The sequence below is a fragment of the Hippopotamus amphibius genome, chromosome 3, assembly GCF_030028045.1.
Source record: "Hippopotamus amphibius kiboko isolate mHipAmp2 chromosome 3, mHipAmp2.hap2, whole genome shotgun sequence".
In the NCBI taxonomy this organism is placed as follows: domain Eukaryota; kingdom Metazoa; phylum Chordata; class Mammalia; order Artiodactyla; family Hippopotamidae; genus Hippopotamus; species Hippopotamus amphibius.
In genome coordinates, this window is record NC_080188.1 from 170,595,522 (window position 1) to 170,622,561 (window position 27,040).

At 38.0% G+C, this 27,040-nt stretch overlaps 3 protein-coding genes across 8 annotated transcripts in view; 2 read left to right on the forward strand and 1 right to left on the reverse strand.

The window, feature by feature from the left end:
* TOR1AIP1 (torsin 1A interacting protein 1) overlaps window positions 1-8,230 on the reverse strand; it is a 40,818-nt gene extending 32,588 nt beyond the window's left edge. For 3 of the 6 annotated variants that reach the window (XM_057729263.1, XM_057729262.1, XM_057729261.1), the window contains exons 1-3: window positions 7,338-8,230; window positions 5,571-5,645; window positions 632-691 (exon numbers count right to left, since the gene is read on the reverse strand). In XM_057729263.1, coding sequence (XP_057585246.1) covers window positions 632-691; window positions 5,571-5,645; window positions 7,338-7,815 — 613 coding nt within the window. In that variant the 5' untranslated portion in view covers window positions 7,816-8,230. The remainder of the gene's footprint in view (window positions 1-631; window positions 692-5,570; window positions 5,646-7,337) is intronic. The other 3 variants (XM_057729260.1, XM_057729259.1, XM_057729258.1) reach the window with 1 other exon arrangement.
* A 3,628-nt stretch (window positions 8,231-11,858) lies between these two features.
* On the forward strand, window positions 11,859-25,881 carry TOR1AIP2 (torsin 1A interacting protein 2). The gene is made up of 2 exons (XM_057729266.1): window positions 11,859-11,991; window positions 23,262-25,881. Exon 2 carries the CDS (start codon window positions 23,928-23,930, stop codon window positions 24,321-24,323), a length of 396 nt encoding a protein of 131 aa, XP_057585249.1. The 5' UTR covers window positions 11,859-11,991; window positions 23,262-23,927; the 3' UTR covers window positions 24,324-25,881.
* The window catches only part of LOC130849979 (torsin-1A-interacting protein 2-like), a 30,145-nt gene continuing 14,978 nt past the window's right edge, over window positions 11,874-27,040 (forward strand). Inside the window, exon 1 of the mRNA XM_057729264.1 lies at window positions 11,874-11,991. The gene's annotated coding sequence lies outside the window, so the exon portion shown is untranslated. The remainder of the gene's footprint in view (window positions 11,992-27,040) is intronic.

The window sequence follows — 27,040 nt, forward strand, 5'->3', positions numbered from 1 at the left end:
TAGAAGTAGACCTCTTGGAATGACATTACTAGTTTTCTTTCATAGTCATGAAATCAATTTAAGGGCAATACTCTTTTAAGGTTTTAGTCAAAAAGAAATGTAATTAAGACAGGGAGAGTTTATAGCCCTGAGCCACAAAGCCTCAGTCTTGAATTTTTTATTAGCATTATACTGGGAAGAATAAAAAGTCCCTGATCCTAATTTAAAACCATTTTGCTAGCAAGAAGAATCACAGCAACATATAAGAAACAACCTCTTAAAAAGAATGAAGTCCTTTATAGACTTATACAGAAAGATGTCTCAATATATTTTAAGTAAAAATAAAATACACAATAAGAAGGTACAGAAAAGAATATTTATTGGGCTAAAATTTGGATTGAAAAAAGAAAGGAAAAGATCATTTATACATGAATTTCCCCGTATCTCCATAAAATATCTCTGGAAAAATACCTAAGAACTGACAACACTGGTTGCCTCTGATGAGGAAACTGGGTGGGCAAAGGACAAAAGGGGCAGAGAAACTTTTCATTGTATACTTATAGAAACTTTTGAATTTTGAACCATATGAATACACGTAGTACCCTATTTAAAAATATAAGAATTTGAACCAACAGACAAAACAATCTCTTACCCAATCTTGAGCTTCTTAGAGGGGGTCTACACAGGCTGATTACAGGATCTTCACTCACCACTAAAATAGGAAGAGAAAACATTTAAAAACATATAAAATGTCAAACATATTAATTATACAATCATCTACTTAGTCAGCAAAGTTTTTTTCTGAGCTCTCCATTATGCTAAGTATGGGATTAGAATAGTCAACTAGAGAACTTTCCTGGCATAAAAAAAGTATGGACTTGAAGGAAAATTTTGCAGTTTTTCTCACCAGACCATAGCAGATAAAACTCTTCTAAGTTTCTCAGTTAAGAACCAAAATCTGTACTATAGCACCAACTCAATTATCTATTCCATTTGCGGCATACCCTCTTTGTGGATTATTTATGTCATATTTTAATCTGAGGGTTAACTTTCTGAGACGTAATACACTCCCTCCAATTATTTAACCTTGTGTGTGTTCAGGAAATGCAAACTCTAATTTTTAAAAAAATGTTAACGTTAGCCAAGATTTGTTTCAGACTGTCTCTGGTTCAATGGCATAGGGTTAATGAGGAAGCCAATCCCATTAAATAAAATATTAATGTTAGCCTAGAAATGCAAGGTGTACTTCCCCAAGGAGCCTCACACAGCACAATATAAAATGCAATGTATATCTAAACTTGGGTAGACTATGCTTTGTTTCATTTGTCGCTATAAAAGAGCAGTATGTTTGGCTCTGTATGAGAAGTGCAAAACCACCTTCTGAAACAGCTATCCCTGACCCCCTCCATTACACTGCCTGCCTCTGTCTGTCTTCACAAAACTGACAAGCCAATTTCCCCTTGACATTATCAAGAAGAGAAGTCTTAAAGGGACACATTCATTTGTTCTAAAAATACTTACTGAGCATGTTTTTGTACATCTTAAAGACAGAGATGTAGAGAAACAATTAAATTGATTTTGTGGCAGCTCAAAAAGGCAGAACTAAGATCAAGAGAAAGTTACAGCAAAGTAGCTGTTAGTTTAATAGTAAAAAGAAAAACAACCAAATTATTAGTGCTGTTTCCAAGACAGAACGCATAGTGAGGGAGTGATTTCCACATCACTGCAGATGATCAACAATGCACAAACAGCTGTTTAACAGAGGGACACCGACACTGATAGAAACTTTGAATAGATGACCTCCCTAAATCTTCCAGCTCTAAGATTCTATGAAATAGATCAGTTGTTAGAGTTTCACACATCAGGTATTTAGGACTTATATAAACAGCTTTAAAAAGAAAACTTGTACACATCTGTTACTCTTATTATTACAACTACCTTCCTCTTTTTCTCCTCTGTATTTCCATCCTTTTCAGGTTTAATTAAAACCTAAAACTCAACTTACTCTATATACCAATTACTATTTCAGTCCCCATCTTTTCATTTAAGCTTTTCTCATATGCTCTACCATACACATAGCCCTATATAAGATACTTTAAGGAGACAGAGTAGCACAGAGAGGTATTAGAAAATAAAATAACAAGTACCCTTCTTTAGTAGCAATCTCCTTCCCTTGTCTGCTGTTCTTGCTCACCACTGTACCCCCAGCATCTAGGTAAGGGGACTGGCATAAAGTAGGTGCTCAATACACATCTGGAGAATGAATGAATGCTATAACTAACTACAACAGCCAAAGAATCACATGTTCATGACAAAATAGAAGGCATTAAAAATATTTAACTATAATTATTTAGCTAGAAATTATAACTTTTAAAAATATTTAACTTTAGGAAAAGTTAATGAAATTTTCTTACTATATTTTCAGATTATGAAATTAGTTTCACGAAAGAAATGAATCTGACCACAGAAGAAGTTATATAGATACATGTGGACTGAACTGACTGAACAAACCTAATGGCTATTTTAATGTGAAAATAATGCAATTCCGGAACTTCAAACAATAAGCAGAGTTCAAACCGTATCCCTATTCTAAACTAATACAATCAACATTTTTCATGACTTCCAAAACAGGAGGACAAACAATGTAGCTGTCTTTACTAGGTTGTTTTAGAAAGTTGCCCCTTGGTTTAGGTGGTTATTTTCAAGGACATTTTTGGATAAAGTTCTCTCAGATCACATATATACAATTATGGCACAATTCTGAATACCAAAGTCAAATTGAAAGTCTGTGATTCTACAAGAAGAAGGAAGGGCCTCTTTTTTTTAATTGAAGTATAGTTGATTTACAATGTTGTATTAGTTTCTGGTGTATAGCAAAGTGATTCAGTTAAATATATTCTTTTTCATATTCTTTTCCATTATGGTTTATTACAGGATATTGAATATAGTTCCCTGTGCTATACAGTAGGACTTTGTTGTTTATCTGTTTTACATATAACGGTTTGTATCTGTTAATCCCAAACTCCTAATTTATCCTTCCTCCACCCCTTTGCCCCTCTGGTAACCATAAGTTTGTTTTCTAAGTCTGTGAATCTGTTTCTATTTTGTAAATAAGTTCATTTGTATCATATTTTAGATTCCACATATAAGTGATATATATTTGTGTTTCTCTTTCTGACTTAATTCATTCTAATATGATAATCTCTAAGTCCTTCCATGTTGCTGCAAATGGCATTATTTCATTCTTTTTTATGGCTGAGTAGTATTCCATTGTGTGTGTGTGTGTGTGTGTGTGTGTGTGTGTACACATACACATATATACATATACACATACCACTTCTGTATGCATTCATTTGTTGATGGACATTAGGTTGCTTCCATGTCTTGGCTATTGTAACTAGTGCTGCTATGAACATATGGGTCCGTGTATCTTTTTGAATTAAGAGTTTTCTCTGAATATATGCCCAGGAGTGGGATTGCAGGATCATATGGCAACTCTATTTTTAGTTTTTCTAAGGAAACGCCATACTGTTTTCCATAGTGACTGCACTGATTTACATTCCCTCAAACAAGGAAGGGCCTATCCTTAAACGTGCACTTCAAGCAGTCTTCCATCAAAGTGATTCCTGTTTAAATAATTCCTCTGCTAGACAGACTTTACAGGAATTCATTTAATGACTTCCTTAAACTTGTTCTCCTTTTATTAAGAGGAATGATACAGGAGCATGCCAAGTGCTAGATGTAGTATGATTTTTAAAAGCACCTTTCAGAGTAACTGAACCCTGAGTATCTCAAATCTCCCAAAGATGCACATACCCTTATTTCTAGTTATATTGTAGCAGAGTATGATATTGACATATACCAGGTAATCTATGCATGAGTTCCATCAATCTATCATCTATATTGGGAAATGTTTTGTCTTTTCCATTACCAACTATAGCGTGAGCTTCTTGAAAAAAAGAAATGCTTAAGCAAAATTTTATGAACTTCACATCTCCTATAAAGTGCTGTAAGAAAAAAAAAAACCCCACCTTACATCTGTATGTTTTACTGTGTACAAAGTGATTTTGCAAGTACTATATCATTTTTGTAGTGGCCTTGTGAGTTAGGCTGCCTAAGTCATACAGATAAAGGCCTGAGGTTAAAGGTGGGTAGCTAATTCAACCAAGGTCCAGTGCTCTTTCTACGACATTATGAAGCCATGTACCTACAGGCCTAATGTGAACTCCAAAAGACTGTATGAGACATTCTGTTGTATAATAGTTTTATAATGGTCGATAGGCTGGTGCTCAACAGTCTTCATTACATCAGTTTACTTAACTCCATAATTTTCATAAATTTACTGTAGATTTTAAAAATGAGAAATTTTTATTTCTCCAGGTATAAGAGGCATGCAATTAAATCTACTGTAAATAAAATTTCAAGAATATGGTTTTTCCAAATGGCCTTGAAAATCTGATTATAGCACCTATCACTCAAAGCATTTTTCTAAGATAGTTTATAATCTTAACACAGTAACATAGGCTGTTCAAGGAATTAGCCATAAAGAGTGTGTTACTTGGAACTGAACTTGAACCAGATATTTATTTATTCTAAATTGAGAACAGAACAGTTTAAATTATAAAGCATAATCTCATTAGAAGCAATGGGCAAGGAAATAAGTCAAGATTTGGGTTTAAAAAAAAAAAGCCAGAGATGATCAGTTTCAATAGGTATAATCACTTCTTGTTGTGGACTTTCCTAATATCAAAAAAAGCAAACTAAAATTATATGGAACTAAAAACCAGAGGATGTTATGCATTAATAACTGAACTTAATCCTTTCCCTTGCTTTTAAAAACAAACAAGTTTTAAAACGTTAAGTAGACTATCAAATGTGGTCTACTGCCATTACATTGATACTAATATGCAAATATTTTTACACTTTAACATCTCTGAAATTGGGATATATCATACAACCTAAAGCATATTACAGTTTAATTGGCAGCATTTCTTCCTACTAGGCGGTACATAAAACAATGAGGTTGTTATCTTACAATTGATGAGACCTTAGATTTGATGAAATACATTATCTAAGTGAGATTAGCCACACTGTGTCATGATTTTACAATGCAGACCATTTAATCCATTTTAAATGGAAAGCAGTGTGACACATTCATTCATTCAACACATAAGCTTTACTGAGTAGCTAACTATTACACAGAGAGTGACAGTGAGGTACTTGGGGCAAATGAAAGGGCTTTGGAGAAGACAAACCTGGGTCTGAATTTGACTCAGTTATGTAGCAAGTAATCTTAGAGAAAAGTTAGCTACTGTGAGTTCCAGTTTTCTCACCAAAAAATGGGTACATCTATCCTAGACAGTTATGTGAATAAATTAACATATACAAAGTGTATGGTACTTAGTAGGTACACAAGAATACGCCCTATCTTTTCTTGATACATGCTACTACTGCTTAATTCAATAAACAATCCATAAAGAAGAGTCACTGAAACTCTGAAGGAGGTATGTTTTGGGACCCTTGATAGACCAGGCTATAATCTATACATAAAAAAAGCTGGCAGGTAAGGAAAAAACAAACATTCTTCTTACCTGGAATCTCTTGTGTTATGATAGTTTTCTTTGAGATGGTTTGGCTTAAATCAGTTTGTGAAGGTGGTTCATCCTCTAAAGAATAGATACGACATTTGTAAAACTCAGAATATGCTAAGTAAGTAGAGATTATGCATATTAACTGCAATACATAAACAGAAATCCAAGTTATTCATCCCTTTAGAAATTTGCAATTAGGTTTACCAAAACTTAGGAGTTCAACTAGCCAGAACTACTCTTTAGGACAATATAAAGATAAACTATTCACCAATGATACTTTACAACAATTGCTTTAGAAAATTTAAAAGATGGGCTAAAGCAGAAGAATGAAAAATGTGTAGACCCTTATAGATTTACTAAAATAGAAGTAAATCCTTTACGTGTTAAAAAAAAATTAGCTTCTACAACTGCACCAGCCTGGGTGGGAGAGTCAATACAATTTAACATATTTTTTTGCCTTCCAGATATTGGAGATACAGAATGAACATAACCACTGAACTATTACGTGGTCCTTCAAATATATATGTAGGATCTTGGTCTTCAGAAGTTTATATTCTTAAAAGAGAGATAAAACTAACATATATATGGGTTAAACTGTCTTGAATTGCTACTCCCAACAGTAACTTACATATCTTTAACACAGTTTCCAAAATTAACACATCTTCCAATGCGTCAGCACTTCAAGTGTCAGCAGGTAAATGTGCAGCCTACTACTCTGCTCTAAACTGAAAATCCACCTCCTCTTCACCATATCCATCAATGGTCTACCACTAACTATGTAATCCCATTATGATTCAAATCCCCTGATTTCACCTCATAGATGCCCTACCTGAAACCAACATGAAACTTCACCTGTGACTCAGTATTAGATGGGGGAGAGGCGGCAGGGTGGGAGAGGATGGATTAAGGGAGTTGATACATCTGTGACTTTTCTAAAACTATACAATGACTTTGTCAGTATTCTTGTGGCCCACTTAGACGAAAACTAATTAAGAGTCTTGCTTTATTGGGCTACTACTTAACCACTGAGGTTACACCGATGGTCCCAAACTTGCGAATTTTCGGCAGAGACCATCACACTCGAGAAAGAGTGATCAGTTCAAGTTGATTCGATACTGAGAATTTTGAAGTTCAGGATAATCGCCTTACCCCATTTCAGCGTTAGTATTTGGGTGGGGTCTCAAATCAATTCATCAACTACACTAGTCCTCAAAACGGCCACTCACAAAATTCCCCTCCCTTTTCCCCCACCTGGGTAGTGATGGGAAAAGACTGCAAGGTTAGATGAGAATCAAAATTTTCAGCTAGGGACTTCTTGCCTCTGAGAGTTAAAGGAGGAAATGGAAGTGGCTTTTGTAGAAACAGCCGCAGGACAGAGAGAACCGATTTGAAACCGATATGAAACTGAGCGTGGAGTGATTCAGTGTCCCGCCTAACTCGCCGTCCCAACGTGCAGGCCTGCAGAAAAGAGGCAACCCTGACACCCCCTAATTGATGCCCAGGGACGCACGCGGCTCCCGAGCTCTGCTCAGGTCGCTCCCTCCGCACGACTGCGCTTCCTTCCAGTGCCCCCGCCCCTGCCACTTTCCCGCCAGCGGTCGGGGCGGACCCGGCGTGGGGTCGCACGCCCATCAGGGCGGAGGAGCCCGGAGGCGATGAGCTCCAGCGAGGCACACGCCCGCCTGAGGCGCACACTCTCAGCGCGCGCCCGCCCGCGGCACTCCCTCCCTGGCTCGCGGCTGAGCCTGTTACCTCCGTCCGCCTCACCTTCGGATGAATGGGAGTCCCGTAATCCTCTCCTGGCCGTCACCGGAGACGGCTGCAGCGGAAGCGGTTTTGAGTGCTGCTGCTGGAGGCGGGTAGCTCTTCGCGTCTTCATCTCCTCGGCTTCCGGGAGTCGCGGCTGCCTCCTCTGCCGAGACCGAAGGTAATAGGAGCTTTCTCTCACTTCCTCTTTCGCCGAATCGGGCCGGAACTCTTCTGGCGGAATCTGTCTTCCCACCGGGGCCTTTTCTTTGGCCGCCCGGGGCTCGAAGTCGCCGTACACTTCGGGCGGCTCTTCTGAGAACCTCACTTCCCGCCGGCCGTGGCGCGACGGCGTAGGAGTTCCGTACGCAGGCGCGTCAGTGCCGCCGCCATTTTGAGGGGCGAGCCGGGGCCTTCCCTCTCGTAGCGGAGCCCTGGGCGTGACGTACAGCCCCCATCCTTCCCTCTCCGGCTCCGCCCGCCGCCCCTCGCCCGCCATAGTTGTTGACGTAGCTTGAGTCGATCGTGAAGGTGGTTTGGGGGGGTCCCCTAGAGTCTCTCGACGTTGGTGGCGATGGCTTCGCGGGGCGTTGGGCGTTGGTGTCGGCGGTCAGGGAGGCAGTTGAGAGTCGCCGGGGCTGCCGCCTGCGTCGTCGCTGCTGTGCTGCAAACCCGCCTCTGGGCCCATCGTGTGTTCTGAGGGCTGTAGAAGAGGCAGTGCCAGTGCTGGGTCAGCTGCCGCGGGTCACTCCCGCCTCCTGGCTGAAGGCACCAAAGAGGAGGAGAAGAGGGAGGAGGACCTAGCTGTCCTCGGCCTTCGGGGAGGGAAGGAGGGGACGACGGAGAAGGGACAACTGGCTGGGCAAATTGCCGGTCCTCAGCCCGGCTGCTCCTGGCAACTGTTGCCCGTACGCAGCAGACGCCAGGCCCGGCCCCCAAGACCGAGTCCCCGGGAAAGGCGGAGTGAGATGGGGGTGGAGAAGTTTCGGTCCTCACTCCCAGGCTGTTGCGCAGTTTTCCCGCAGCCCCTTTGATCGACTGCTGCCTTCGCTGTACAAACTTTCCAAGTGTCCCTTAGCAGGCGTGACAAGAGATACTTCGGCAGCTGTCATATTTTCTTGGAGAAAATTTTAGTTTCAAGCTCTTTGGGAAGGCAGTTAACCACTTTTAGGGTTTAAGTCAGTTGTTGAGTGTACGAAATCGGATCTATCGGCTTACTGGGGTGGATTTCCACTTGCAAAATGTGCGCATAGCAGACAGTCTTATTCCTGGTGTCGTATAGAAGCTCTGTTCAGCAGCACTGCTCAGAAACCTTGTTAGCGCTGTGTTATGGACAGTGAGAAATGAACAAATACTTCGATTAATGACGGCACTAATTTTCACTTATCCATTATTTTTACTTTGATTCTTGGCATGACTTGATATACTGCATTTGATACAGGGTTCTCCTGCGTTTAGTTTACTGAATAAGAAAGCAAGATAAAAGCCATTTGTTCCACCTCTGTGTACCATATTTGCAGATGTGGATAATCTGCAAATATCTAACCAAATTTAGACACACTGAGGGAATGTTAAGTTAGTATAAAGTCTGAACGATTATTGAAAAAGGATTAATCTTGCCTTAAAATATACACACTTCTTGGACGACTTCCTATAATTGATTTTAGTGAACAGAGTTAAAAAATTACAATTTGGATAGCAATAGCAATGAATGAGCCTGAAAATTTTGAAGGCATTTGTTTATTAGTTCGTGTATTTAAAATCACTTTCGAATGTTTTTGAGCAACTCATTTGCCCAAACTGGGCACAAATTTCAATTTAATGAAATCTTAAGGTGGCCTGTGTTTTCACTAATAGTCCATAAATATGGCCACAAGACGAGGAATTACATGCTTTAGAGTCACCTAGGTTTTTGCCTGTTAGGAGCTTCCTTTACTTTACCTTTTTTTTTCTTTTTTTAAAAAATATTTACAATATAGCCAAAGAAACTGAAGGAATAGCAACATGGGAGATGTTACTTTTTTTTTTTAATCTTTTGTCTTAAGGGAAAATTAAAAGCATGTTCTCCCTTGTCAGCCTGAGTTAGTATATTTGAAAAATTTGTGGGACTTAGTCCTTTCTAGCAAAATGCTGAAAAGTGTTGATGCTTGATTAATACCTGGCTCTTATGTTTTAACTAGTTCTTTATAAGGTACCTATTATATGACCCACTGTTAACATATAATAGTAAAAGTTCTGTAATAGATGAAATTATTAAATGATATAAAACTTTACAGTATTAATATACAAAGTTCATATTATGAACAGTAATGCATATATTAAGAGCCTCTTTAAAACAGTTACCAGGATAGGTGACTATATAGAAACTTGGGTTCAGATTGTAAAACTTAGTTTTGGGGACATATTAAGAGAGAACAAGAGGTTGTATATGTTATTGAATAATCAGTACATGTGTTATTTTGTAATTAAAAATGCTTTTAAGAGTTTAAGAATGACTTTCAAAGAAACAAATCATGAGAAGCTTGAAGTAAAAATCAGATGAACGGTAACTTTAATTTAGCATCAACACATGTATTAGCTTAGGGTTTTCCCTCTTTTATCTAGGTAATAAGGATACATAATCTTAGCTCTGCCATAGGTGCCTCCCACACCTAGCAACCTTACAAATGCAAACTTCCATCACTAACTGTAAGGTAAAGCTAAACCCTTGTCAAACCAGATATTCTGTTGTAGATGTTTTCCAAACTACAAGGGTGGCCCAAAAGAGGTGACAATACAGAGAGAATAGACATAGCTAATATTATAAGGGAATTTCTGGGCTGCCAGTACCAAGAGGAAGCATGAGCTCCAGATGTTAAACAGCTACTTTGGGAGTTTGAGATATGTGGAGGAATTCAGTGAATCAAAAGAGAGTAAGAGAAGAAATGATTACAACAAAGAATATACTCATTAATTTAATGAATAGATTTATAATATCAAACATCTGTTGACACAGAATAGGTGCTTAGTAAATATATGAATAAAATAATGAGAGTATTCTTTACCTTGTGGGAATTTGCCATATACTAGGGAAGACATATACAAAAAGTTGTAATTCAGGTTTAAATACCTAGCTATTAGGCCTAAGTCTAGAAATCTAATGTTCTTGACACTGGATTGCTAAATAAAGCAGCTATTTTAAATGAAACATTTTATTTTCAAATAAGATAATTTTTGTACATGAGTTTTTTGTTTAGGGTAAGCAGAAATCCTGTTATTTACTGAGAAAGCATTTATCAATTCATTGTGCATTAATATCCACTTTTGGTCAGGTAGAGAAAACTTTGGGGTTATATCTTAGTAGAAAAAGGCAACATTGTTATTTTTAATAAGGAAAAGATGATTAAAATATTAAATAAGAGGAAGTAAATTAAAGGCATAGTAGCTAGCTGCATTTATTCCCCATTCTCACAAGTGATAGAAAAAATATTTTTAAGACTTAATACAAATGAAAATGTCTAGCTGGAAATGAAGTGACTAGAATATAATAGTCTTCCACTTATTCTTCGCTGAATTAGAAATTGCAGTCAATTAAACAGCATCTAAGAATGGTCCCAAATTCTGTGTCTTCTGCCAAAAAAGGATGGTTGAGAGGTGAAAACACCAAAAAATCAGTTATATGAAGAATCATTAATCCAATAAATTTTTGAGCTTGTGCTATGTACTAGGCAGACCCTGTTCTAGGTGCCGGGGATACAGCAGTAAAAGAATAGACCAAAAGACAACCCCCCTGCCTTCTAGGATTTTATATTCTATAGGAGTCAGATAAATAAGTAAAATAGTGTGTTGGTCAGGAGTGTTATGGAAAAAATTAGGAAAGGGGAAGTGAGAGTTACCTGAGTAGATTTCTTCTATGTTATCTTGAATTGGTGCAGGTCAGGAACAGGACTTTTAGACTTACTTGACTTTGCCCTTAACGAATTATATGTTCTTGGGTAAATTGCTTGCCATCCCTCAATTTGCATTTTTATAAATTTAATAGATGAAGATAGCTATTTTTTATTCATCATTTACTGGTGTCATTTAGCAGATACTGTTATGTACATTAGCTCATTTACTCACAACCACCTTATGAGGTACTATGTATGTAGCGTTGTCCGCATTTGACACAAGCGAACTCAGATTAAGCAACTCGTTTGAGGACACGCACCTCGCAATGGTAGAGGCCGGGTTCCAAGTCACGTCTGCCTGGTGCTTGCCATTATCATTGGCTAGTGCCTCTCACTGTGTTTCTATAGGTTCTTCGAGCTTATGAACTTTAGGTCTTTACGAGGGCTAGGGTTCTTCAGTGCCTTGCAGGGATGCCAGCCTCCGGGTCAGCGAGCTGCGCGAGAACGCGTGGAGGCTTGCGGTTCAGCTGCTGCAGTCACCACTCCTCCAGCCTCTCTCCAGGCCGCTGGCCGGCGGGGGCGGGGGAGGTGCAGCCCGGGGGGTAGGAGGGGCCGGCGCCTACCAGTCCCAGCATTCCGCGGGCGCCTACCCTCCCCGCGGAGGTCGCTGTCACGTGGACAGGGACGGGGACGACGTTCTGTTCGGCCGCGTCCGGGGGGTGCTGCCCGGCGTTGTGGAGCAGAAAGAACACTCGAAGGGCTCTCCTGACGTTGACAGTCGACAATTTAAAACCCTGCTAGAATTTGTAAGTAAAATATATATAAAACTTTTCCATGTTTTAATATTTGATCTGATACCTTCTTTTTAAATATCTTTCAGAAACGATCCTTCCCCACCCCCACCTCCTTATCGCAAAAACCTTAAACGGAGCTGGTTGGAGGTATATTTTTATTTTGGAGTGAAAAAAGAGAAACAGAATCGTATAAACATTAAACAGAATAAGGTGGGAATAAATGTTTGGTTGGAACTTAAGAGACGAGAGGCAGAATCCCTGTAAGGGTCAAATGTAAATGGGAAATCTACCAGTGCAGGTGTTGATTACTCCTTTTACCTCCGTACTTAACAGGATCCCATTATTCGTCTTCTTAATCCTTGTAAGATAGTGCCCGCCCGCCCCGCAGCCACCCCTTATCCTCCCCTCCCCCCCCCCCCCGCCTTTTAGCCTTAATGGTGCTAAAAAAGAGCAAAGTTTGAAGTTTTAGTGAGACCCTACAATTACCAGTTAATTACATGTTATATATGTATTCCCAATTGTATTTCATAGCTGTTGAGAAAGTTTATCCCTTTTTCCTTCCTTCAAAAAAGTTTACTCTCTACTTAATCATTAGTGCTTAATCGTTAGACTTTATACACAGATACAGAAATCAGTTATCTTAATCCCATTCAACACACTTGTTGTTTCGATTTTTACCTGTCTGCAGGTTTTAAAGCATTTTATTTTGGATCTGTATGAGAGATCCTTTCCTTGTCTCCGTTTGTTAACTGTGACATCCATATTTATCAGTTTTATTTTTCAAGCACAGGATTAGTGTATAAATGGCCGGTGGATAATAATTTTAGAAGGAATTTAGTGGTAGAGGAACTAAAAATGTTCCTGGAAGCCTTTGTGTGGATTAGAACAGTTTGAAAAACTGACATTTGCTGTGAAAACTTTTTGAGAGCCTCTCCTCAGTAATGTTTATTATGCTGAACACAGAGTCCAGAACTTGATTACCAGTTTTGCTGCTGGTTTATCATGTAACCATAAGTGACTCATTTAAGTTCTATTTCACTTGTTTTTCTTCCTAGTGTAGAGATAATATCAGTACCAGCCTGAGAGCTTCTATAATTCACAAAGTAACAAGAACTTAGCTAATTATTTGAGGATTATTGGGTATTTTAATAATGTATAGCATCTTGTATGTGATTTATTTTTGCCAAGAAAGTAATTCTGAACTGTGTGCCATGGAAGTCCACATTTTTCTGAAGTGCCACTTGAATTTCCTGAAGGAAAGTTTGCTCAGAGAAGCCTTGTCTGCTTTATGCTGTTTTTCATTTTGCATTTAGAATTTTAATTGTATTAAAGTTTCATTAATAGTCTATATTTTATGATGACTACTGTGTCCCACAAGAGATAATTCAATATAGTGATTATTGTAAGTTTTGCACAGCAGATTTGTGAATAAAGAAAGATGTCTCCAACATTGGTTATGAGCATAGACTTTGGAATCAGACCTGAGTTTGAATTCCTGTTCTGTCACTTTGTGACTTGGGCAGGTTGCTTTATGGCTCTGAGCCCATTACCTCATCTTTAAAGTGGAGAGTCATAGGATTATTTGGAATATTAAATGGGATAGTTTAAGGACTCAATAAGTGGAAACAGTTATTGCTAATTGTACTGCTTTCCTCTTTACTAGTATTAAAGGAAGTGGCACATGGTTTTGATAAAATAGAAAGGAAGAAAATTCAACTGTAATTCCACTACCTGAACAAATCAAATTGTTTTTATTTTTATATACTCTTCTTTAGCCCTTGATCATGAGTATGCATAATGTAAATATAACATTTTTGCAAAAAAGCAAATTTAAAATTGATTTGCAAACTTCTGAGGGTTTTGTTGTAATTAAACAGAGCTTTCTGATTCTGCCTTTATTTTGATCTATTACTGAAGAAACAGCAGAACTTTCCTTTAGCACAGTTTCCACTTGCTTTCCCCATTGCAAAAAATAAAACATCTAGTTGCACTTTTACTTAATCGTTCAAATAATAAACACTTTGAGACTTTTTTTGTGCCCCCATAGTGGTAAGTGCTGCACGTTATTACTTTAACCCTCATAATGCTTCTTTCATCTAGGTAGTGTTATTCCATTTTGTGGTTAAGAAAACCAGGGAAATAGGGGAGAGTTCACCAAGTCAGGTGCTAGAGCAGTCATTCAGGCCTAGGCAGTCTGACTTTGGAGGACTGTGCTGCGAGGGTTTCATATTTATAGATTCACTGTATGGATGTTGGGTCATATATGTAGGCAGGAGATGATCCTGGAGGCTGACTTACAACTTCTTTGTATAAGAATAACAAACAGTATTTGTACTTTTTAGCTGTGGTGACCACCACATGTAAAAAAAAAATTTGTAGGAAAACAAAGAAGAGTAGGGAAGAGTTTAGTGCCTTAACAGATGAGGCATTCACCTATAGGTTTTATTAGCTGTGGCAGTAAAAATACGATTTATGCACAAGTTAAGTAGCAGTGAAAATATGATTTATGCACAAGTTATTAAGACTAAATTTTCCCTTTTTTAGAAAATTAGAGATAAACATAGTAAAGCAAACATAGGGTTTATAGTGATGGAAAGCTAACTGTTCTTCATTAAAGTAGTGTTTCTTAAGTGTTTCTTAAACTTTATAGCAAGCATCAGAATCATCTGGTGAACCTATTCAAACAAATTCCTGCCCCAGACCCTCAAAGATTCTGGTCTAGTAGGCTGGGGGTGGGGCCCAGGAGTTTACACTTCTTGTGAGTTCTCAGGTGATGCTAATGATTTCCAGCTAATGAGTTTAGTAAGGAAACAGATAGTAGTGGGGTTGTCCAAATTGTTGGCCTGATAGTGAAACCCCAGTAGCAGTGATCACCCAACTCTTTTTTAAACACTATCCTCTGATAAAAGGAACTAGGATTTTTTCTTTTCTTTTCTTTTTTTTTCTCTTGAGAAGTACTTGATTCCAGGGCTGGGTCAGGGAAAATACAAGGTGACCCTGGAACATCTTGTGGTGCTTGAAATTAAGTAAATGCTCAAAAAGGTTTGGGAGCTTATTGAAAGGACACAGGAGCAACTTGAAGGAGCTCCTGAAGGCCAAAATTGGAACAACTTGAGTAGCAAAATGAGTAATGGTAGTACTGGATTTTAAACCATAGAATAAAGTAAGTGGCCATGAGTCCATACTGACATAGTTAAATAAATAAATAGGATTCAAGAAGGGACTACTCTGTCTTAGAGAAGAATTCCAATGAATAAACATGATAAGTAGGAAACAGAAAATCACTGTTAGACAAACAACAGTGTACTAATTATTGCAGACAAAATCTACCTATAATGCTGGTAGGTGAAAGCTTAAGGAAAATCAGGGTATTTACATAGTCTCAAAGTATCTCCCCAAGGTAATTATCAGCTATGAAGGAAAAACAGTAACTTGACAGTGGAGATACCATGTTAACCAACTGATTGAGGTTAACCTTCACCAGTAATAAGACATACAGACATCATGACCCCAGTGATACGATACACTTAGAAAGACAGAACGTCATTTCTGTGGTGTTATTCTTGCCCAAAATACATAACCTCTTTATCTTTGTACTAATGAGAAACTTTATACAAACACAAATTGAGAGACATTTTACAAAATAACTGGCCGGTACTTTTCAAAAGTGTCAGGGTCACAAAGGCCAGGAAAGGTCACAAAAGATAATTAGAGACAGAAACTGGCAGATTGGAGACTAGGGAGAATTAACAACTAAATGCAATGGGGCAATCTCAGATTGGGCCATGGAACAGAAAAGGGACATTAGTGGAGAAACCAGTGAAATTCGAACAGTCTGTATTTTAGTTAACTGATTTGTACCAATGTTAATTTCTTGGTCTTATAACTGTACTTTAATTTTATGAGATGTTTACTTTAGGAGACTTAGATAAAGGATATAAGGGAACTCTGCACTATTTTTGCAACTTCTCTAGAAGTTTAAAATTAGTTCAAAATAAAACGTTTAATAAAAACGTGCTGGCTTCATGTAGATACTAAAGATGATTAGAGGAGTTGAGCTAAAACTGGGAATCATTTATGCCACCCACTGTTGGAAATTGTCGCAAAGTCTTTGATCCTTTGTGCATTGCTTTTTTGTCTCTAGTGGGTCAGTCTAAACCTGAGATACAAATCAGGGAAGTTGGGAGGGAGTAAGAAGAAGGATAAGAAGGAAAGGAAGAATTTCTATCCTCAGAAAAAATTTATATCTGAACTGCTCCAGGCATCCAGTCCCTATATAAGAAACAATTCCCTAAGGAAGTAAGTGGAGTGCTTTTTGTTTCTATTTTTTAGTACTTTCTCAACCTCCCTTTCAAAAATGTGGGATAAGTACCATTTAGTGAAAACAGTGGGAAATGAGTGGGAAATTGTGAAAATAATAATCCTGGCATATTATGACAATGGCTGTAATGCAAAGGAGTGAGCAAGACTTACTTAGTTTTCAGCACAGACACAAATAGCTGGTATAAGTATAGAAATACCAAACCTTAGCACTACTAGGTCTCACTGCTGAAAACTGCATACTAACTTTAAAGATTTGGCTGACGGTGTTTTAAATTGAAACTGTAGACAGAATTTGAACCATGAACTTTATGTCCATTAGGACAAAGTAGATTGAAATGCACCAGTACATTTCTAAACCAGTTGTTCCCCTTTATGGAATGACAGCAATGTACAGACACACCTGTTATGTTTGTCAGTTCCTTTTTTTTTTTTTTTTTTTTTTTTCTTTTTTGGCTGCTCTGCAAGGCTTGTGGGATCTTAGTTCCACGACCAAGAATTGAACCCAGGTCCTCAGCAGTGAGAGCTTGGAGTCCAAACCACTGGACTGCCAGGGAATTCTCTGTTTCTCAGTTCCTGGGTGACTCAAGATCATACTTTTTGTTCAGCTATCTGTTTTCATAAGAGGGAGCAGTGTGTGTGCTAAATAGTGCTGAAGATTGTGCCTTCTCTCTTTGATCTCAAGACTGCCAAATTAAAAGTAGTTCCTCACAAAACAGGCTGAAAACTTTTTTCAGGAGCATGTATTTTCATAATATGTATAACAGATATATACATTTTTAATATTTATTTCTGATAATTGGGAGCAGGTTCATGCCTCATTACTTGTAGTCAGCCCTGCATTTTTGCATTCTGGTTGTTACTTTCTATTTTCTTTTCTTTTTTCTTTTTTTTTTTTTTTTTTGGCCATACCTTGCGATGTGGAACTTCACTGACCAGGGATCGAACCTGTGCTCCTGCAGTGGAAGCACGGAATCTTAACCACTGGACAACCAGGGAAGTCCCATAATATATTTTAAGCAAAGAATTATTTTAGGTTATGTGAATTTAAAAAGAAGAGTTACTTTTTTTTTCATACTCCTTAATCCCCCAACATCTAAATTCAGAGCTAGTTAATGAAATATGAAGCTCTTAAGATTTCACTTTGTGTATGAAACTTATCAGAGAAACTGTCTCATATAAAAAATAGTAGATGTAAATTTCACTGGTTTAACTAGAACTGCATTTTCTATTTTGATGTTTAAGGGCTATTTTCTAAGTTTTTCCCTAATAAAGCTGCAGGACAAATCTTAAATTTACTTTAGCTCTCACACAAAAAAATCTGATTTGAGGAGTTCCCTTGCCAGACTAGTGGTTAGGGCTTGGCACTTTCATGCCATGGCCCAGGTTCAATTTCTGGTTAGGGAACTAAGATCCCACAAGCCACTTGGCGCAGCCGAAAAAATAAATCTGATTTGTATTTTTTTTTTTGTAGAGTTGGCCCTCTGTATCCACAAGTCCCACATTTGTGAATTCAACCAACAATGGATAGAAAGTATTTGTGGAAAAAAAATTCAGAAAGTTGCAAAAAGCAACACTTGAACTTGCTGTGCTCTGGCAACTACTTATATAGCATTTACATTGTATTAGGTATTGTAAGTAATCTCGAGATGATTTAAAGTATACAGCAGAATGTACGTGGGTTATATGCAAATACTACGCCATTTTATATAAGGGACTTAGGTGTCCATCTGGTCCGTGCATTTTGGTATCTGTGAGTGGTCCTGGAACAAATCCCGCACTGATACTGAAGGATGACTGTATAGCATTTATGTGGTAGAGAAGCCCTTTAAACTTTGTTTTTTTGCCCACTGTTGTTGGCTGCAAGGTTCACTTGAAAATATATTCCAACAACTTCTGTGGGCCTTCCTGAATTTCCTGTGATCTCTACAGACAATCTTTTTATATCCATTTAAAAGCCCTTAGCCTCTACCTAAAGCAATGATTCCAGTCTGGATTCCCTGGACATCTGGAAGTTCTGTTAGATTTTTCTCTCTTGTGTTTATAGTATTTGGTATTGGGCCTAGTACATGGTCGTTTCCTCAATAACTTAAACAATAATCAGTCGAGTAATGATAGTTCCCAAGGTGTTTTTAGCATTCCTACAAGCCTAATGGTAATCATACATTTACCTCAAACATACCACTTTTGACTTAAGCTAATGGAATCGAGGAAGGAAACAAATCCAGAACATCTAAATCTCTCTGACTTTGTGTTGTAGGCATTTTGAATATTATCTGTAATTTAAAATATTGAAAATTTCTAATCAGGGCTGTTAACCCTAGTTTTTTTCTTGTTTTATTAGAAGTTCTGATTGGCAGATCTACGTGTCTAATTAATAAAATGAGAAAAGGAAGGCATTACAAGAATGGTAGTTGTTCAGGGATCCTTCCAAATTGAGATCTGGGAAGGGGCGTGCTAGGAATAAAAATTACCTTTGATAGTAAATTGATTAGGAACCATTAATGCTCAATGGTTTGGAACCATTTTGGATTCCTTTGGGAATCTAAAAGTGTACAGTTGACTTTGAACAACACAGTTTGAATTGTGTGGGTCCACTCATACGCAGATTTTTTCCGACAATAAATACTACAATACTACACAGTCTGTAGTTGATTGAATCCCAGGATGCAGAACGATGGCTACAGAGGAACTGCATATAGGAAGGGCTGACTATAAGTTATCTGCAGAATTTTGACTGCTCAAGGGTTGGTGCCCCTAACTCCCATATTGTTCAAGAGTCAACTGTACTCTCTTTCCAGAAAAAAATGCACATGTGTACATAAAAAATTTTATATGTAATTTCAAGGGATTTAGGACTCCCTGAAATGTATCCTGGATTCTTGTGTGTGAAAGTGGAAAATTATGAGAGACAGTTTCTCCCACCCCTGCTTTAATATATCACACAATTGAAGAGTATCTTGTAAGCTTTGCAAATAGCTTATGAAAGGGTTTTCTAAAACTCAACTGTCACTGTTTCAGAAAGGCAATATCTTATACGGGTTATGAATACAGGCTCTGGAACCAATCTTCTTGAATTCAAATACTGATTTCTCTACAAAGACTTGTGTGACTCTGGGCAAGTTGCTCAACCTCTCTGTTTCTTTAACTGTAAAATGGATTATTGTAAGGATTATTATTAGAACAAATAGTGACACTCAATAAGTGTTATTTGTTATTAAGTATTATTATCTCGGGAATTTCCTTGGCGGTCCAGTGGTTAAGACTCCACAATTCCACTGCAGGGGGCACAGGTTCAATCTTGGTCAGCAGCTAAGATCCCTACATGGCCCTGGCGCGGCCAAGAAAAGAAAAAAGGATTATTATCTCATAGATGGAGGATTACTGTTGAATACCTGGCCAGGTGAGGTTCTTTGGGCTTCATCTTGTCCGGAAGGAGGGTACTTTTTTTCTAATTTGTACAGAGGCACCATATGAAAAAGTCCTGCACACAGATGCATGCCTTTATGGAGTATGCCAAGATAAACTTTCTTTTCCATTAGGTAGCCTAAAGGAAAAAATTAATTCCATTAATTAACATTAGGTAGGTTTTTTTACCTTATGGTTTTTTTTGGTAGAGATTTTTTTAAATTGACGTATAGTTGATTTACAATATTGTATTTTCTTTTTCCTTATTTCTGTGAAGAGATAGTTGCTTACAATATTATGAGAAAAACAAAGATCCATGTCTTTCTATAGGACCGTCTTTTCCTCAGTCACCCACTTGGCCTCTGAGCAGAGTAACTGCTGCTGGTCTTCTTGTTCATAGTGTGAAAGTTTGGTTTTGCCTATTAATCTCTTTTTCTAGCCCACTCGAATCTTTTCTTTAATTATAAAATATTGAATAGAGATTGGGATTAACATATACACACTACTATATATAAAATGGATAACTAAGAGCAACCTACTGTATAGCACAGGAAACTCTATTCAATACTCTGTAATGACCTACATGGGAAAAGAATCTAAAAAAGAGTGAATGTATGTATAACTGATTCACTTTGCTGTACAGCAGAAACTAACATAGCGTAAATCAACTATACTCCAATAAAAATTAATTTAAAATTTTTTTATAAATGAAGATAGAAGTAGAAAAAAATAAAAAATATCAAAAAGAGATTATGTAAACTATTAGGATTTATGATACATTCTTATACCTCCAGCCATTCAAAAATGTTTACAGTTATCTTTGAAATACTCGGTATGCCTTCCCCAGTCCCATTCCCTTCCTTCTTCCATCAAAGGTAATAATTATCTTTGTGCTTATCCTTTTCTTTTTAGCTTTATTGCATATTTATTCCAAAGCACTATGTTGAAACTTTATGTAAATGGAAACCATGTAAGAGAGAGAGTGTATGTGTATTCTTCTGCTGCTTGCTTTTTATATTTTAGCTCAGTATTATATTCTTGAGTTTCATCTACGTCTGTATGGGAATACCTCAATTTTTTTTATCCATTCTACTGTTAATGGACATTTTGGCTGTTATTTTGCTATTATACAAAGAACTACCATAGATATTTTTATTCATGTTTTTAAGTAAACATGAGTAATTTTCTCTAGGGTAGCTACCTAAGAGTGGAATTACTGAGTTATAGGGAATGCACACCTCAGCTTTACTAGATAATGCCAAGTTAATTCCAAAAGTGGTTATACTAATTTATACTCCTGTCGTTAGGGTGTAAGGATTCAGGTTACTCTATAGTCTCACTATTCATTCAAGAGATGTTTATTGGGCATGTACAGCAGTAAATAAAAACACCCTACTCTTGGAGTTTAGGTTTTAGTATGAGGCAAATAGCTAAAATATTTAATAGATCAAAATGGTACGTGTTTTATGGAAAAGAAAAGTAAAGGGGTGGGGATATTATCTCCCTGCTCTCAGAGCCATATGGCAATTAGAGACTAAGGGGATGAAGTATAACCAGGAAGCTCTGGGCTCCATGTGATGATTGACGTAAAAAGAGGTACAGTTATGATGAGATTATCATGCTTTCAAGCAGATAATGGTAGTGAAGCTGTGAGGACGAGGAGGGGGGTAGTTTGAGAATCTAGCTAGGGGTATTTTCAGGAAGACCTCTTCACTCTTCCAGTGATAAGGCTAAGGAATGAGTTAGGAGGCTGGTAATAGATGATCTTATTCTGAGCATTTAGTGCTTTGGAGCCCCTTTTTGACTTCCCACTTGCCCATAGTGGTTGGAGGACCTGGGGAGGGGCGGTCTTGTCTGGAACATACGGAACACTAGCGTTCTCTTGATTCAGGAATACTTGGAGCTCTAGTGCTTGCTTAACTCTTGGAGTTGGAGAAATGAAGGTTGGGGGAAGGGTGGATTCATTCTGAGCATTGAAGGCTTTAGGACTTCTTGACTCTTGCCAGCAGAGATGTGGAGTCCTAGGGGAGGGGTAGTCTTGCCTAGAGCCCAAGTTGTCAAACTTGTTAATTTCTGCCAGTCTGGTGGGTGTGAAATATAGTATCTTGTTGTAGTTTTAATTGAATTTCCCCTTTTCACCCTAAAAATCCAAAATTCTATATCTTTTCAATGTCAGACTTAGTCATATAGCTTTACTGCTAACTTCGGTGTTAAACCCCACAATCGTGTGGGTTTTATTCATCGCCTGTGTGTTTCTTGTGCTAGACACCCAAGATTTCCCAGTTCAACAACTGAACTTTTACTGTAGCGGCCCTTTCCTCAGGGAAATCTGTTATACCCTATGTTGCCACCACAAAGGTCAGGAACCCCATTCACTCTGCCTGAAGAGCTGAAGTGGTAGCCTTCACACATACTCTGTCACCTAACCTCAAAAAACACATCAGTGTATCTACACCGATTCTGTCTCACCCCATCTGGGGCTCCCATCAAAATATTGGCCCCAGGTTGCAGCACTGGCAGAGGCTGCTCTTTAGTTGTCTTTTAGAGTTGCCATTTTAAAATCTGAGAATCATGGCTACTATTGATAGTCTATAAGGAAAATGCTTTGGCTGGTCACAACCACGGGTATAACTCCCTCTGCTTTTCAGGCTCTATCTTTATACAGTTTTAACACTAATGCTTCCCCAGTGTCCCTTAGTGCTCTCACAGGATCAGGCCTCAGAGTTCACAAAAGAACACTGGAGAAAGGCAGGCTGTGATATATATTGTACTCTGCCGATCTGTGGTACTCCCTAGGTGGCTATCTAGTTGTTTCATACATCCTACTGTACCCCATCTTGTTTACTTGTTACATTCAGTGTCATGAAGGAGTACAAAGATGATGAAAGCATCTATAAATTCCAACTGATTTACTATATATTTTCCAAGAATAGCTCAGGACTGTGCCTTAATTGCCTTCTTAAACTTAAAAATCTGTATAAGCCTATAAAGATAGATGTGGGCAATGAGACATGTCCCTTGTGGTTTCTTTTTCAACCTTCAAAAACATTTCATCCAACTTCCTGTGGTTGGTTATTAAGAATATTATCTAATAATTTTGTAAGCTTTTCCCTGCATGGATTGAAGTCTGTTTTAGAAAGCTTTCACCATTATAATGTTATTCCACCCATTATGGGAATACTATATGTGGTACCCATTTCACAGAAGAGAGATACAAGAAATCTCAAAGTTTTACCATGTTAAACGTGATTATACAGACCTTATTATTTCCAAAGCGCAAAAGAAGTAGGAAAAAGAAATATATAGTCTTTAAAAAAAAATTAAGCAAGTACAAATCTTAAATGAACCAAAATCCTCCCTGTTGCCCAGTCAAGCATAAGAATAATTCCCATCAAATAAATTGGTTTGAACCCATATGAAGTTGTCATGGGGAAACTCATGAGACAGTTCTCATCCACCTTGACTGACCCAAATGCTTTCCAAATGCATGTTTCTAATAATATTGTGAGCAACTCAAAGCCCATATGAGTCGTCTGAAGTTTTATTATTTACAGGTATGTGAAGCATTCCCAGACCCTTCAACCAACTCAACAGCAACTACTTCCCTGTGACTGGGTCCTGATTAAGGCCCTCCTAAGAAAGACTTCACTGGATCCAAGCTCAAGAGGACTCTGCCAGGTTTTCCTGACCCCTCTACATCGCTATAGAGTGCCAAGGCCTTAAGACTTGGGTACGTGTATTACAGCGGCAAGAGTGCCAGCACCCACCAAAGACCCATTGGACCTCTCAGCTCCTCTGTTTCAGCAAACAAACATAATAACTTACCAGCAAAGCAGAGTAAGCCAGGTGCCTCTGCATGATATCACCAGCTGATAACACAAAAGAGAAAAATACCTTAGACTAGAACCCTATCTTTTCTTGAGAAGCTGGGATTTAAAGGAGCTATTCTGAGATCTGTGCTGCTAGTAAGTGACTGATAACATAGACTGGATCAGTCCCTGAGTTCAGAGACTGGGTTGCAAGTGAGTGAAAAATAGACAACGAAATCTTGAAGAATTGCACGGAGGTGCAAGCCAAATTTTACCTTTTCCAAGTAATGGTGGTTGGACTGAAAAAGTGCTAAACCAAAGCTGTAATAGGACTGATTATTTGGGTATCTCTCTTTGTAATTGTTGCCTCTTACTGTTACATTGCCTTCTGTGTTGTCTTTCGAGGTCCCAATGTTCTCAGATAATTCACATTGCCCTGACTGTGGTCAGCAGTGGTTCCCTAGTTTAGAACTAGGCCATTGGTTGTACCAAACTGAACTGGTTGAGAATGAATGTTACCAAGTATTCTTAGACCGTATTAACAGAGCTGACTATTGCCCTGAGTGTTACCCTGATAATCCTGCTAATAGAAGCCTTGTCCTTCCTTGGTCTTTCCCACTTGAGTGGGCTCCCCAAAATCTTACCAGGTGGACCTTTGAAAAAGCTTGCCACCCATTTCTTCTGGGCCCTCCACTGGTTAGAAAAAGGATACATGACTCTAGAGTTGCTGGTTTTAACCCTGCATTACAGTTAATCCTGACCAGAACAGACAAAACCTTAAACAAAAAACTTGGCCAAAGCAAATAACTTCTTAAACAGTCAAAACATCATGTAGACTCTAGAGGGTTTTGTACTAGTAGCCCAAGGGAGGTGGGAAAATGACTCCTTTGTAAATCTGATCCAGACTGTCACTACTTTGGGAAACTAAATTGTTGGATCTGCTTCCAGGGTCTGTGCATCTCTTGTTCAGCATGAATTTAATGAGTATTCCAAGCCAGACTGTTCGTTTAGAACCTGACTAATCCATATTTCCTATATTTTGGAATTAGCTTACTCCTCCTAAATATCTCCACAGCCTAATTATCGACATTACTATGACAAGGTAGTCCTGGAGGAGAAGCCCCATACTGTGTGTACTTTAATTATATTCTAGTGATAACTTTTGTGGGAAAGCATCCTCGTAGCTGAACTCTAGATTATTCCAGTAAAACAACTAGACATTTTGATAAGAAACTATTGTTCTAAATTCCACCTCATATATTAATCAGTGATAATTATATATATATAAAATTTATTCATATGTAACCATTTATTCATCATTGGCTCTATTTGGCACATCCTCAATGTGGCTTTCACATTATCAATAACTGGTCACTGTCAGAGAAATCACATTCAATCAGGCAACACCTATGTAGTTACATAAAAACATGCAGAAATGCCACTGTCTACACTTCCTTGGCTCTACACAAGCAAAGACCAATCCTGTCTTTGTGGTGACTGAACTTAGAATGTCCTCCCCTGGAAATGGAAAACTACCTATCCTAGGAGATAGGTGACAAAAGGAGTTATCAAGCTTGACTCCATATACATTATGAACAGTTTAGGGGAAGCATTTTTTCTTAGAACTGAGAAGGTCTTACCTGACATTGGCCTCATTCTGGCCTTCACTTGTTCATAAGAATCATGGAACCAAAGTTTGGGTTAAGATACTTAGAAAAAGCAGTTGATGAAAACATCTCAGAGGCCACTGAACAATTTTAAAATTCCACTTAAGATGCTAGATAATCCAGTGCTTGTGTAGCAACTCAATGTTCTCAAGGTCCCAGGTTCTTTCTGTCTTTCCCCTCTGGGATCCTTATTCATGTTGGCTTTTTGTCCTCTTAGTTGTTTTTTCTCAGCAAGTACAGTGTGGCTTGTTGCTACTCCAGACATTTCAATTCCAAAGGCTGGAAGTAGGGGGCAAAAAGCTTTCTCCTTTCAAGTCTTTGTCTTTTATTTGGGAAGAAAATCTTTCTCGAAAGTCCCTCACAGATTTTTTCCTTACATCTCAGTATCAAATTTTTCCTTACATCTCAGTGCATCAAGGATTTTTCCTTATGTCCTTGATTCACAAGGGAGCCTGGGAAACCTAGCAGAGGGAGATGAGGTTGGCATTGCCTGGGTAGGACACGTTGTCACCCCTAATAAAATCAGGACTCTTTTAGGAAGGAAGAAGTGGGGAATGAATGGCCGTTGGTATGCAACAAATCATGCAAAAGTCATTTGTTAGTCTGTATAAAGAATGTACCCCGGAGATCTACCCTGTATCTGCCTTATGTCTGTCATGATGGAAGTTCTCTCCTGTTCTATTGCTGAATAAACTGGACTGCTAAATTGAGTGAAGACTAATTAGTTTATTGTTAACCCTTGGTTAAGAACTCCACTATCTTAAAGCTCTTTCTAAAAAGTGAAAATTTACTTTGAGGTATTGCTTTTGAGGATGGTGTTATGACCAATATTATTGTCTCCTAAACTTTTTCAGACACATACCAAAAAACACTACATATATGCAATTTTAAATAATGGCAAAATAGAGAAAGGGTCTTTTTGTTTTAACCAATCTCGTTCTTAAATAGTAAGGATATGTTAAATGGATTTACACAATTGATTTCCAAATTAGTGTCTGGGTGAACTTGTCAAAAATGCAAATTTCCTGATCTTATAGAAATTTTGATTCCTTAGGTTGTTTATGGGGCTCAGGAATCTACATTTTGTAAATAGTGCCTCAGGAGATTCTTATGCAGGTGCTCTGTGAACCATACTTTGAGAAATACCATAGCAGCATACGCATGGTATTTAGTTATCTGGCTTAAAAGAATAGGAACTGAGTATTCATAATACTGTAAATAGTGATAATTATTATACTTTGCCCAGTGACATATAAAGAGGTTTCACATCAGACTGAAGGTCTCTGCTGATATTTCAGGTTATAACTTAGTCACATTTTCCCCAACTGTTTGTGAGTCTACAATAGAGCCCTCCTCACAAACAGTTCTGTGTTGTATCATTATAAGCTATTTGAGTATATGGACAAGAGAAAGGAGTCAAAAATATTAATTTTAATATTACATTAAGAAGGGTACTTTGCCTTCACGCATGATAATTATCACATACCTGGTATATGATCAGCTCTCAGAACTAACATCATGTGGTAGAGTTCATAAAATTGAGCAAGGGAGAAAATTTAGAAAGCTTTGTAGCTTTTCAGCTTAGGTCTTTTCAGTATGACTTCACTTAACTCTACTTCATAGTTATGAATATTGAATTTTAAAGTATAAGTGTATTCTTAGAATTAATTCTCATGACAATTGATCCACTGTTTTGGATTATGTGAGCCATATTATCTCTACTTCCGTACTGTGAGAGAGCTGATGATATTACTTACATGTAATGGTGGCCATTTCTAAAATTACTTCTAGAACTACTTTCTGTTATTTTAATGCAGACCTAGGAGTGGAAGTTTAATGGAAACTGTGTTGCAGTGG